The following is a 13,872-nucleotide window of genomic DNA, read 5'->3' on the forward strand; positions in this document are numbered from 1 at the left end:
TATATCACTAAAAACAAAAATATGAGACTCTTTTATTGCTAGTAATGTTCTATTCATTATTTGTACTACACTTACAATTCATTACATCATAAGTTTATTTTTACTTCGGATTCACGTTAAGACAGAGAGGCTGTTTACTGAATGCATAAGATGATCCTAAGGTCATGGCTAGGGAAAAAAGGCATTCAACAACCACAAAGCATACAAATAGCAGTGATTTAAACAATTAAACCTCATCTGAGACAGAAATGTGCCTTATGAAAACAGAAGGTATTTGCGATTATTCAAGTTGGAGTGAGCATATAAGATATCCCACAATGCACCACTGCTGAATATGCAAATCATCCCTGTGTTGTCCCTAAACACACCTACAGAATCGCTGGAATGCAATGATGTGTCAGCTTGTAAATATTACAGAGCCACACAGGACAACCGAGGGACGATTTGCATATTCAGCAGTGATGCATTGTGGGAGACCACAGTTGCTCACTCGAATCTGTATAATCGCAAATGCCTTCAGTTTCAAGAAGGCAAAATTCTGTTTTACACAGTGTTTCAGTAAAAAGGGCTTTTTTAAATGCTACATGCAATTCCGATTTTTTATATGAACTGATTTTTTTATTCAGATTAAAAAAAGTACTGCATGCCGCTACGTTTTTTAATCGGAATCGCATGTAGTGTGCAAGAGGCCTGACACACTCCTAGGAGTTCTAGATCATTATGAGCTTGCTGGGCAAACTGTACTTCCATCTGAGGTGATTGGTGAGGTTTTTGTTTTTATTTATTTCATTAAGTGCTGAGTTTTGCCCATTCTCCTAACAGGCTTTATTTTAGCCACCACAGCATCCATTAGCAAAGAGGTGCTATGAAATATTGGGCATAAACAATCTCTTTGGTTTCCATTGTCTCTGTCACCCCCTGTCCTCCTACCTGTTGGTACAGTCCTGAATATTAATCTCGCAGGTGGTTCCCTCGTAGCCTCTGGCACAGTCACAGGTAAAGGTGTCACCATGGTTGTTACAGACTCCTCCATTTTTGCAGGGTGAACATGCGCACCTGTCCACGCTCTGATCACACAGGTTCCCGGTGTACCCAGAGGGACATATACAGGTGAACGAGTCAGTCAGACTGAGGCACGTACCTCCGTTCTGGCAACTGTCTATGAGGAGGAAGAGAAAAGGGGATGAGTTTGGTGCAACCTAAACCCTTACGGAAACATGAAATTGTATCCATGACAACACCAGCAACCAATCAGATGCCAGTTCTTATTTCAAGTATAAACAACCTGGTTATAGAACATCACCGGCCAATATTTAATGTGACAGAGAAAGGTGAAACCTGAGTAGGGAGGTGAGGGCATAGAGGTCATCTTTACTCGTCCCCTCCTTGCATGAGTGATAACAAGTGGCAGGTAACAATTCAAGTCCCTCCCATAGGAGGAACGGACCACAATGGAACAAAGATATAAAATAAAAATAGAATGGTAACTGTAGAAAAAAAGTAAAAACATGAAAAATAAACAATACTAGCCAACCCGCGTCGTAGCATACGCCGCATCTATCTATCTAATAGAGTATGTGCCTCAACCTTGAAGCAAGAAGAAGTAGGCTTTCCATGAGAAAATGTATGCGTGCTCAAACACCAAGTTTAACCCTAGCATGTCTGGCTTTGCAAATTCGGCCTAATTGGCTATTCATGAGGCAATGCTCATGCAAATATGCATTTGCTTTCGCATGCCAAACTATGCAGGGTCAAAAAACCAATACTGCAAAGTGCTCTCTCGCTGCCTGGGAACCACAGCGGCACCCTGGAGTGGGAGGCTGGGTGGCGCAGCCGCCCCCCCCCCCAAGCGTGGCCAGCGCTGGGGAGAGCCGTCCGCACCCACCTCCTAATATTAAAAACAGCCACTTACCTTAACATCCATTGGGTTCTGCTACATGCGCATTAATTTTCTCATGGAAAGCATTTTGTGCAGTTTGTATCCTTTGGAGGCAGGTGGTGGATGGCTTGCTCCGGTGGTGTGAACCCTGGAGTGAGTGCGCCTGTCCTCCCCCCCCCCCTCTGGAGTGCTGTATGTGAGCCAGCCCTGAGCTCTAAAGCTCGGGGTGACCCATGCTTCTCTCCTTTCTCATGTGGTGCCCCCAAGTTAATGTGCATGTTGCAGAACGCAATGGACGTTAAGGTAAGTGCCTGTTTTTAATATTGGGAGGTGGGTGCAGACGGCTCTCCCGGCGCTGGCCAAACTTGGGGGGGGGTCGTCCACGCCACCCAGCCTCCCCCTCCGGGGTGCCGCTGTGCTTTCAAGGCAGTGAGAGAACCTGGGACCCTGCGGTCCCCCCAGTTGTATAAAAAGGGGGCATTGGGAATCCTCCCCGTGGCGCTCCTGGAGGCCTGGAGCACACCAAAAACTGCTAGCAGATCCGCAAAATGCTAGCAGATTTTGAAACGCTTTTTCTTATTTTTCTGTAGCATTTCACCTAGCATTTTGCGGTTTTGTAAAGCGTTTTTGGTGTAGTAGATTTCATATATTGTTACAGTAAAGCTGTTACTGAACAGCTTCTGTAACAAAAACGCCTGCAAAACCGCTCTGAACTGCCGTTTTTCAGAGCGGTTTGCGTTTTTCCTATACTTAACATTGAGGCAGAAACGCATCCGAAATCCCCCCAAAAATGCCTCACCTCGGGAGTATGCGTTTCAGCAAAACGCCTCCCGCTCTGGTGTGCACCAGCCCATTGAAATACATTACCCAAGCGTATCCGCAGCCGCAAGTGGATCGCAAAACGCTGCCGAACCGCTCTGGTGTGCACTAAGCCGGATAGTGCTAATGTAGCATGTAGCAGGGTGACTGCTTTGTGGTATTGGTTTGTGCATGCATTTGCATAAGCATTGCCTCATGAATATCCAATTAGTCCAGATTTGCAATGTCAGACTTGCTAGGGTAAGGCTAGGGTAAGGCCTCTTTTCCATGGACTGTGAATAGGCAGTGAAATGGCTCTCAAACTCTCACAACTGCTCACTGCTGCCTGGTAACTGCTCACTGCTGCCTGGTAACTGCTTGCTGCTGCCTGGTAACTGCTTGCTGCTGCCTGGTAACTGCTTGCTGCTACCTGGTATCTGCTCACTGCTGCCTGGTAACTGCTTGTTGCTGCCTGGTAACTGCTTGTTGCTGCCTGGTATCTGCTCACTGCTGCCTGGTAACTGCTTGCTGCTGCCTGGTATCTGCTCACTGCTGCCTGGTAACTGCTTGCTGCTGCCTGGTAACTGCTTGTTGCTGCCTGGTATCTGCTCACTGCTGACTGATAACTGCTTGCTGCTGCCTGGTAACTGCTTGTTGCTGCCTGGTAACTGCTTGTTGCTGCCTGGTATCTGCTCACTGCTGCCTGGTAACTGCTTGCTGAGCACACAGCTCAACAGTCCGTGGAAAAGAGGCCTTAAACTTGGTGTTTGATCACGCATAAATTTTCTCATGCAAAGTACTTCTTCTTCTTGTTTGAAGGTTGAGGCACTTAGTCTATTATATATATAGATTCAAACATACAGATGAAACTCAAAAAAATAGAATATGGTGCAAAGGTTAAAAGGTTTGGGATTAACTAACTGATTAGAGTCTGACACTTTGAGCCTAGAATATTGGACATTTTCACAATATTCTAATAGTTTGAGATTCCTATTTTGGGGTTCTCGTTAGCTGCAAGTCATAATCAGCATTATAACAAATAAAGGCTTGCAATACATCGCTTTGCATGTAATGAGTCTATTTCATATATTAGTTTCACTTTTTATGTTGAATTGCTGAAATAAATGAACTTTTGCACAATGCTCTAATGTTTCGAGTTTCACCTGTATATCTGGTAATCCATCATACAAATGAAAAAAAATGTGTTAGTCAGTAATCAGTATTAATCAATTATAGTCTTACCTCTGGCAAATTTTCCCAGCATGTCATTATGTTATCCTGGTATCAATAACCATTTTCGCCTTTTGGACGTGACTTTCACATCCAAAAGGCTGCTGCGCGCATCTGCACCGGCGCGCTCCCGCGCCGCCCCCCCAGTAGCCCGGAGATCAATGAATGGGAACATTGTTCCCATTCATTGATCTAAGTCCCCGGTAGAAAAACTGATGGCTTCTTTTCCGAGGCTGCGGTCTTTCTGAAAAAAAAAAAAATCACGTCCTCCTTGTAGTTCCTGTAAGCGAGCATGCTTGCTCACAGGATAAAAAAACAAAAAAAATCACTATGGCCATCTTGTGGCCAAATAGTAAAACTACATGCACATACATTTTTTTCACAAATAACACAATAAATTACATTTAAAATTAACTCTTTACCTCCCACACCCAAATACATTTTTAACTTAAAAAAAAAATTACATTAAAAAAAAACATAAATAGTTACCTAAGGGTCTGAACTTTTTAAATATGCAAATAGTGATGGACATAAAACTAAAAAAATGCACCTTTATTTCCAAATAAAATATTGGCACCATACACTGTGATAGGGACATAATTTAAATGGTGTAATAGCCGGGACAAATGGGCAAATAAAATGTGTGGGTTTTAATTATGGTAGCATGTATTATTCTAAAGCTATAACGGCTGAAAACTGAGAAATAATGAATTTTTTCCATTGTTTTCTTAATATTCCTGTTAAAATATATTTAGAAAAAAATAATTCTTAACAAAATGTACCACCCAAAGAAAGTCTAATTGGTGGTGGAAAAAACAAGATATAGATCAATTCATTGTGATAAGTAGTGATAAAGTTATTGGCGAATGAATGGGAGGTGAAAATTGCTCGGATGCATAAGGTGAAAAACGACTGAAGGCTGAATTGGTTAACTATCTAGATAAAACAAATCACACCAGATCTGGTACAGTGCTCCCACTTTTCCTCGATCCCTATTACGGTAACCTGCCAGGCACCAGCTGTTTTTATTTCATTTATTGTTGTTAAAATCTAAACTACACCACCACCAAGTTTGGAATCCCTTAGAAATGTCCCTGTTTTCCATGAAAGCATACATAAAAAGAGTTTGAATAGGGGATAAAACAAAAAAGAATAGGAAATATAGTCATTGGCTAAGGTAAAAAAACATTATTTTCTATTAATATAAGAGTTGAATATGCAGCTTCAAAATGAACCAATCGAATCTCACCGAGGTGGTATTTGATTGGTCAATTCTCAAGCTGCATATATTTGTGTACAAAATTTGCATAATCCTGCACCCACTCTGATCCTGTTCCTATCCCAGCCTATTCCTCATTCCATTTTATTCTTGATCATTTACCTGCCTTGCTTTTGCAGTTACTTGCACATATATACAATGGTTGAGTGATATTTGACTGTGACTGTGTTACATTTTTTTTATTACTTTTGTTGACTTCTAACTTTCTGTTTACATTATTTGAGTGTCTCTCAAATACTCAAGGTGAGCCAAAGAGATTGAATCACAGTGATCACTGGGTCAGAAGCCAAAGCAGTGGCGTAGCTAAGGAGCTGTGGGCCCCAATGCAAGTTTTACAATGGGGCCCCCCAAGCACTCTATAGATAACAATTGATACGGCGCACCAGAACCTGCCAATGGCAACTACAGTGTCAGAGGCGCAAGAAGGGGATGGGGAGCAGTTTGTTAATGATAACCACTATTCAAAGTATCTATAGAAGTGATTTTTATGAGCACAGGATCAATAGAGAGCTAATACTGTAGTTGAGGGAGGACCCAAGGGCCCCGATGCAACCCCTATTGCTACGCCCCTGAACCAATGAAATCGGCTCCTGTCCTGACCAGCTCACAGAGCTCTACTGTCATAGCAACAGCAGGGCGAGATGGCTGCAGCCGCGGGAGAGCAGTGGGTCCATGCAGAATGGTAACTGAAATCTACGCCCTGGCAGGAATAAGCAGCCATAAACAGGGCGTAAATTACCGTGGTCTGGAAGTGGTTAAGATAGAAAATCCAATAGCGGTTTCAACGCTATGCTAAATTAAAAAAAATCTTTATGTTATTGTTTTTTCTAAAGTAAGATGGGATTTGATTGGCTGCTGAAGCCCGGAGCTCTGAATGTTTCCCAGCTCTGGGAATGTGGTGGAACCCACCTGGTTTGCATTGGTCTATTGCGGAGTCACAGTGATGCCCGGAGTACCAGGGTGTACAGACACAGAGGTAAGTTCCAGGGATATTTTTACAGCTCCCTCCATTCTTGCAGAGATCTTCTGAACACTCATCCACATCATCATCACAGCGCAGACCTGCAGAGAAAAGAGAATCAGAGGTCAGTATTCAGCTTCTAACTCCTTTGGACATTGTCCTTGGCCGCCCATCTACCACTCTCACTATCCTTCTGCCCATTTTGGGCTGGATTCTCCTCTTGCTGCTACTATGTTCAAGGAGATTGCCTATAATCCCATGGATGGACCTTTAAAGCCAGTGGTTACCAATCTAAAAATAAAAGTCAAATACTCACCTAAGGAGAGGGAAGGCTCGGTCCTAATGAGCCTTCCCTCTCCTCTCCCGGTGCCCTCGGTGCTGCGCAGGCTCCCCCGTTCGCGTCAGCCGCCGCAGGGACTTCGGAGGTCTTTGGAAGCACTCGGGCTTCCGAAGACGGGCCGCTCCATACTACGCACGCGCGAGTGCGTCATAGAGGGCGCTCGCGCATGCATAGTATGCAGGGCCGGATTTGTACTTACCAGTGCCCTAGGCCTGCTGTCACCAAGCCCCCCCCCCCCCCCCCCCCCCCCCCGCCACCAACACCACAAAAAACATTCTGGCCAAATATCTGACTAGCAATCACTGGTTTGAATGGGCTCATTTCAGTTGTGCTGCTGTGCCCCTCATTGAACAAAGAATCAGTGGATGCTCTGTCCTCTCACGATGGAAATTTGCGCTCCTGCCCGAATGTGCACAGCAGCCGATAGTGTTCTGGGCATGCATACTTGAGAAATTACGGTGATGTATGATCGGTACTTGTCAAGAATGCATAACACTATACTGGCCTTGGTTGCTGTGCACATCTGGGCAGGAGCAGGAAATTACAGGGAGCGCAAATGGCCAGAGCATGCGCTACTTCTTTATCCTCTGTGCGACTGGCTGCAGTCAGAGCCACAAACAGGTGACAGGGAGCGTGAGTGGCCAGAGCATGCACTGCTTCTTTGTCCTCTGTGCGACTGGCTGCAGTCGGAGCCACAAACAGGTGGCAGGGCAGAGCAATGGAGAGAAGCCCATCCAAAACAGAGAACAGGTAAGTAGCAAACATCCTGTCAAGACCCACTTTGGATGTTTGGTTGTAATTAGTGTGGACCTGAACTCAGAACTTCCTCTCTGCTCTAAAAGATACGCAACAACATAACCTTTACATAAAAATATTTTTGTTACAGCTGATACAAATCCTGCAATAAATAGACAGTGTGTCTAATTCCTACTTTCATGGAAGCAAATATATTAACATCTTGTGCTTTAAAATAAGCTTATATGCTGTGGCAGTCAGGTGACACAGGGAAGATATCAAATTTGTTATTAGACACACATGTGGAAGAATTCGAAAGGCTCTCTAAATACATACAGGGTGCATTTCTCTGTTTTCCTTCTGTCCTGTGCAAGAGTTCAGCTTTAAAGCATCTGAATGACATTTATTTATATTTGCTGAAAAATCTACGTATCTCTTTTGAATGCTGAATGTACATAATAATAACATATTGGCAGTATACAGCAACAAAGTATGAAGAAGGCTTATTAGCAGAAATATTACTCTTTTTCTTTTAAGCCAATAAATGGTATCATCCTGATTCAAACCTCTCTGCTTTTGCTGATGGCTAAGATGGTAGAATGCTCTAATGCTACAGGAAAGCAGAAGGATGCCAAACCAAACACACTAGCACAGAGGTAGTAACAGCTCAGGTGACAGTGACAGTTTAGCAATGAAAGGGAAGCATACAGCATTTTTATTCCAGGCTGCAGCAGTTCTCATAGATGGTCGGAGCTGACGGACAGAAAATGAGTCAGGAAAGAGTTAACTTAAGCAGAGACTAGATCACTGGCTAGGAAGAAAAAAAAGCAATAAATTACGGCTAGATAAGAAAGTGTAATTTACAACTGCTGGGGTCAGTATCACAGCTGTAAAAAAGAAGGCAAAGAAACTAGCAGAAATGTTTGTGAATGCCTGCATTAGAACTCAGCGGAACTTAGTTTTATCTGCTTTGTAATGTAAATCCCTGGTATTTCTCACATCCACTTGTACTGTATGTCGATCATAATTGGATCATCAGGTGACAGTTATGATTGATCCTGATTGTTATAACACATCAGGAAGTGAGAGGTGCAGGGATTGGGGAACTCTGGAATTCAGCTATTAGTGCAGAGCAGGGCGCTGGATGGCTGCGCTGCGGGAACAGAGGAGATGATTTACTTTGACATATGACCTCTTCTCTCTCCAAGTCCTGCCGCCCTTCTGATCTTATCGCCCTAGGCAGTGGCCTTTGTGGCCTTTGCAGAAATCCGGGCCTGATAGTATGGAGCTGCCCAGTTCGGTCAAATACTGCCACTTCCGCACGCCGAAGGGAGCTTTCGGAAGCCTTCGGGAGCACTCGGGCTCCCGAAGGCTTCCGAAAGCTCCCTTCGGCGTGCGGAAGTGGCAGTATTTGACCGAACTGGTCGAATACTGCCACGGGGGATCCTGTGCGGGCAGAGGCGTATCTAGAGGGGTGCAGGCATGGCTTGTGCCATGGGCGCCACAGTACCATTGGGCGCCATGCTTGCCCCTGTGCTGTACCACCATGTCTGTCTATGTTCTTAACCCCCATTCTTGCCCCAAGCTGCGCCACCATGCCTGCCCCTGTGCCTGCCTGTCCTTGAGACCTCAGATAAAATTACTTCTGTTAATGGGGAACAAGGCTACTTAACTTATGTATGTAGGGTGCACTTGGCTTAGAGTTAGAAAAGAGGACTGAGAGGGAATAAGAGATACAGTATTTCCATAAAAGTAACTTCAGCAATATCCCGAGCAAAAAACACACCGCAGAAAGTAAAGACCAGCACCATCCAGATATATGATTGCTCTTTAATAATTAAAAGACAGTACAAACATCATGCGAGATTTCGGAGACAGCTCCTCCTTTCTCAAGCTTATGTCAGTGTCTAAAATCACATAACATTCACTAGGCCTTATATAGTAACAAGACATGGACCAATCATATTGCATTGCTGCCTATAGCGAGAGGGGAGAGGGGTCTGTAAAGGGGAATGGGGGGATTTAGAGGGGAAAGGGGCTCTGACTGGGGGGGGCGCATTTTTTGAGTTTGCCATAGGCTCTTTTATACTCAGATACGCCCCTGTGTGCGGGAACGGGCACCGGGAGAGGAGAGGGAAGGCTCATTAGGACCGAGCCTTCCCTCTCCTTGGGTGAGTATCTGACTTTTTTATTTTTAAAGACGTAAACATTCACTTTAACTTTTGTGCAATATTTGCAACTGATGTCACAGGAACATAAAGCTTCTTTGAGATTGTCTGAGTTTACCTTTATCATGCTTGACTACCCAGTTTCCCCTGAACATAAGCCCTACCCTGAAAATAAGCCCTAGCTGGAATTTCAAGCACGCTCAAAATATAAGCCCTAGTGGCAGTTAAAGAGGAGGAGGAGGCCAGCAAGCGGGGACACATTGGTGGAATGCCGATTGGGCACCAGTCCTGTCATCCCTGCACACAGCAAGGTTATGAGCTGTGCAGGGATGACAGGGCAGGTGCCTGATCAGTACAGTAGCATACCTTCAGCAGAGGAAGAGCCACGGCACAGTGGGGAAGGCATGAGGACACTCAGCACAGGAGCAGCACAGTACAAAGGAACAGGAAATGTTCTGCTGACAGACACTTCCTGATAGAAATATAAGACATACCCTCAAAATGAGCCCTAGCACATCTTTTGGAGCTCACAAAATTGCCCATAATTTACTATGTATTGAGCCCATTCTTTTATTTTCCAGTTTTGAAATAATTTTTGCCTGTTTCTTCAAGGACCACTACAACAAAAAAAGAAAGCAGTTAAAATCTGACAGAGCCAACAGATTTTAGACTTGTCCATCTCCCCACGGGGGATTCTCCGGGTTTTCTTTGTTTTCAAAAACATTTCCTGAACTGCAGTTGCTAAATCTAACTGCCAAAATAGTAAGATACCAGCCAGCCATCCTACTCACTTGCACACTATTTTGTCAGTTAGACTAAAGCTGGCCACTAACGGTCCAATTTTTAGCGAAAAATCGTTCGAGCGATCAGAAATTCTGATCGGACAAAAAATCGTTCACTACACCATCAACTAACCAATCATTGCTTCCTATCTATCATGACCACCAAGAAAATCCAAATTTTCGTTCGACGAAAATTCATTCGGGCGACATTTTTTTCACTCGTTCATAATCGATTGTGTCCACCAATGGAGATTATTTACAACCAATGCGATCAGAATTTCTGATCGCTCGAACGATTTTTCGCTAGAAATTGGACCATTAGTGGCCAGCTTTATTTCACTGGTTTTTTGTTTGTTTGTTTGTTTAGCCAGATGAAACTGGCTAATTAGCAGCTGTGAATAGACGCAGGATCTCTGCCTGGATCACAAACGTGGATGGCCTTGCGTGCGGAACGCAACGCATGCGAACGCACGCCATCCGCGTTTGTGTGCGTTGCGTGGCTGATCCCATCACTGAAAAGTTGGGACAGCCACGCGTTTTTGCAAAAAATGCGTGCAGCATGTGTTCTTGGATTGCACAGGTCCGGAACGCATGCAGTGTGAACATCAGACAGTGCACTTTATGCACTGTCTGATGTTGTGCGTGTCGGCCACCTGCACGCGTTTCCAAAACGCGGCTGGAAACGTGTGCAGTGTGAACGGGGCCTTAGGCAGCTCTCATACAGTATAACCTCTTCATTGCCCACTGCAAAAGTGAAAGCAAGTTAAACTTCAGGGGATTTTTTAGGATTTCCATAAATTGTGATTACATTGTTTTCCATAAAGGTTATGTTGTGGTTTATCTTTTATAGAAGAAAGGAAGTTCTGAGTTTTTCTGATTTTATTTTTGTTCCTCAAATGCTAAAAAGTTTTAGTTTTGGAGGGTAAAACTTTTTGTGCATTGAAAAGGAAAAATACAATGCCAATACGCGTACGAGAGGAATCGGCGCGGGGGACTTGGGTACAGCTGGTATATGGCTGATCCTGCTTCTGCACAAGTCCCAGCCGTGTTAAATACTATTCCCCCTCCAGGCCGCCATGGATGGTTGGGAATGAAAACATTCGGAATTATTGTGTTTTAAAAGTAACTTCAGCTCCATCTTCTGACGCCCAAGTCTCAGGATCAGGATGCTAACTTTGCATTAGCTTTATAAAAGTTTGTATAACTTACCTTGCCATCCTGCAGGGCAGAGACAGGAGGGGCCAGTAACGTTGGGTTGCTCATAGCAAGTCCCTCCATTAAGACAGTTGTCAGGGGAACACAGTTGGATGATGGTCTCACAATGCAACCCTGGAGAGACATAAATTAGATATATGTTAGTCAAAAAGCCAGCCTGTTTAATAACATGCGCTAGGCAACTGGCACACGCCGTCCACCACCGCGGGGTGCATGTCTGTGACCTTGACCCTCCTCTCAACAGATGCACAGCCGCGACTCATGAATGATAATACAAACATGTCCTTTCACTCGTGGTTAGTGGTTGTCTAAAGCCAAACAACTGTGTTTACTCTTTAAGTCACAGCCTAAATGACCTTTACCAAAAGCTAACAAACTCCATTTCTTAATACTGTGCATTGCCGCCTTTAACATCAATGACAGCTTGAACTTTCTTGAGGTAGTTGTGGAGAAGGCTTTTTATCTTCTCTGTAAAGCTGTCCATTCTTCCTGGCCAGTTCCTGTAAATTCTTGGTCTGTCTTGCATGAACTATATGATCGAGGTCTCCCCAGAGTGGCTCAATGATACTGAGGTCAGGAGAGTGAGATGGCCACTCCAGAACCTTTACTTTATGTTGCTGTAGCCAATGACAGATCGACTTGCCTTGTGTTTTGGATCATTGACACGTTGAAATGTCCAAGTAGGACCCTTGTTCAGCTTCCTGGCTGATGAGTGCAAATTTGCATCCAGTATTTTTTGCTAACTTTCTCCATTCATATTGGGCCTATTAACCATTTACCGCCATCCTAACGTATTAAAACGTCATGCTTACCGCTATTAACAGCAACATGACGTTTTAATACGTCGCGCATTCCCGCCGCTGCTACCGCCGTGTGTCCGCCGCTACCGCCGCCATTACCGTCGGGATCCCGTGCTGGGCGATTGGGGAAGAGGACTGAACAGTCCTCTACCCAATCGCAGTGCCTGGAGTGAATGGATGTGACCGCGAACAGCGGCTACGTCCATTCACATAAACAGGAAATGTAACAGTTTAATAAAGTGTGTAAAAAAAAAAAAAAAAAAATGAACACGTCCTATGAGTGTTCACCAGCGCCATCTTGTGGCCAAAAAGTATATTACACTTACAAAATACATACATTTTCAAGTATATACACATCATTAATAAAATTACACTTCCAACCCTCCCCCCCAAAAAAAACACTTGTAAAAAAAAAAAAATCAGCTTAAAAAAAAAAAAAATTGTTGCCTTAGGGACTCAGCTTTTTTTATTCTATATTTTATGGGGGAAAATTAATTTTAATTTATTACATAGGGGCTTGTAATTATGGCCAGAACAAACAGAAAAATAACCACTTATATTTCAAAATAATATACTGTCGCCATACATTGTGGTAGGGACATAATCTAAACGGTTTAATTATCGGGACCACTGGGCAAATAAAACGTGTTTGTTTTATCCACAGGAGAATGTTTAATTTTAAAACTATAAAGGCTGAACACTGAGAAATAATGATTTTTTTTCTTTTTTTTTCTGTTTTTCTCATTAAAATGCATTTAGAATAAAATAATTCTTAGCAAAATGTACTATCCACAGAAAGCCTAATTGGTGGCGAAAAAAACGAGGTATAGATCATTTTCTTGTGATAAGTAGTAATAAAGTTATTAGGGAATAAAAGGGAGGAGCGCTGACAACTGAAAATTGCTCTGGTCCGTTAGGATAAAAACCCTTGGGGGTGAACTGGTTAAAGTCAATTCTGACCAAATGTCCTGTGCTTTGTAGCGAACACCTCCCCAAATCATCAGCTATCCACTGCCATATTTCACAGGTTTCATAGCCCCTGTTGACTCCTCTCCAAATGTGGCTTATATGGATGTTGGTAAAACATGTCAATTTTATTCTCATGACTCCGAATGACTTTGTGCCAGAAGGTTTGAGACTTGTCTCTGTGCTGTCTGGCATATTGTAAGTTGGATACTTTGTGGCATTTGTGTAGTAATGTCTTTCTGAAAAAATACCGCACCACATTTTTTTCAGGGAGTCCTGTATTTTACCTGAAGTTATTTTTGGGGTTTGTCTACCTGACCATGGTTTGGTTGCAACAGAAACAATAATTTTCCACTTCTTAATTAGAGTTTGAACACTGATGATTTGCATTCTCAATTCCTTGGATATTTCTCATATCCCTTTCGCAAACCAATGCATGTTAAAAAAGCGTACCAACACATACTAATGCACACTAATGCATACCAACACATTAAGTGTAAAAGGGCCCTTCCTGTTTTATAGAGTTGAACTACCTTTGCCCGCAGATTCTTTGACATTTCTTTTGCTTTCCCCATGACTTAAAGAGGAGCTGTTAGGTATAAGGTCTCAGAGAAAATAAACACATATATCAGTAGCTAAATATTGGCTGTACTTACATTACATATGCATTTCACTGTCCACGTTTGGATTTCACAGAATTTGTATATAGTATATGCAGA

The 13,872-nt window shown here is 43.4% G+C and overlaps 1 protein-coding gene across 1 annotated transcript in view; it reads right to left on the reverse strand.

The window, feature by feature from the left end:
• NOTCH4 (notch receptor 4) overlaps positions 1-13,872 on the reverse strand; it is a 174,381-nt gene that overhangs the window by 69,901 nt on the left and 90,608 nt on the right. Inside the window, exons 15-17 of the mRNA XM_068250322.1 lie at positions 11,382-11,501; positions 6,096-6,248; positions 931-1,159 (exon numbers count right to left, since the gene is read on the reverse strand). Coding sequence (XP_068106423.1) covers positions 931-1,159; positions 6,096-6,248; positions 11,382-11,501 — 502 coding nt within the window. The remainder of the gene's footprint in view (positions 1-930; positions 1,160-6,095; positions 6,249-11,381; positions 11,502-13,872) is intronic.

Source organism: Hyperolius riggenbachi, chromosome 8 (genome assembly GCF_040937935.1).
Source record: "Hyperolius riggenbachi isolate aHypRig1 chromosome 8, aHypRig1.pri, whole genome shotgun sequence".
In the NCBI taxonomy this organism is placed as follows: Eukaryota; Metazoa; Chordata; class Amphibia; order Anura; family Hyperoliidae; genus Hyperolius; species Hyperolius riggenbachi.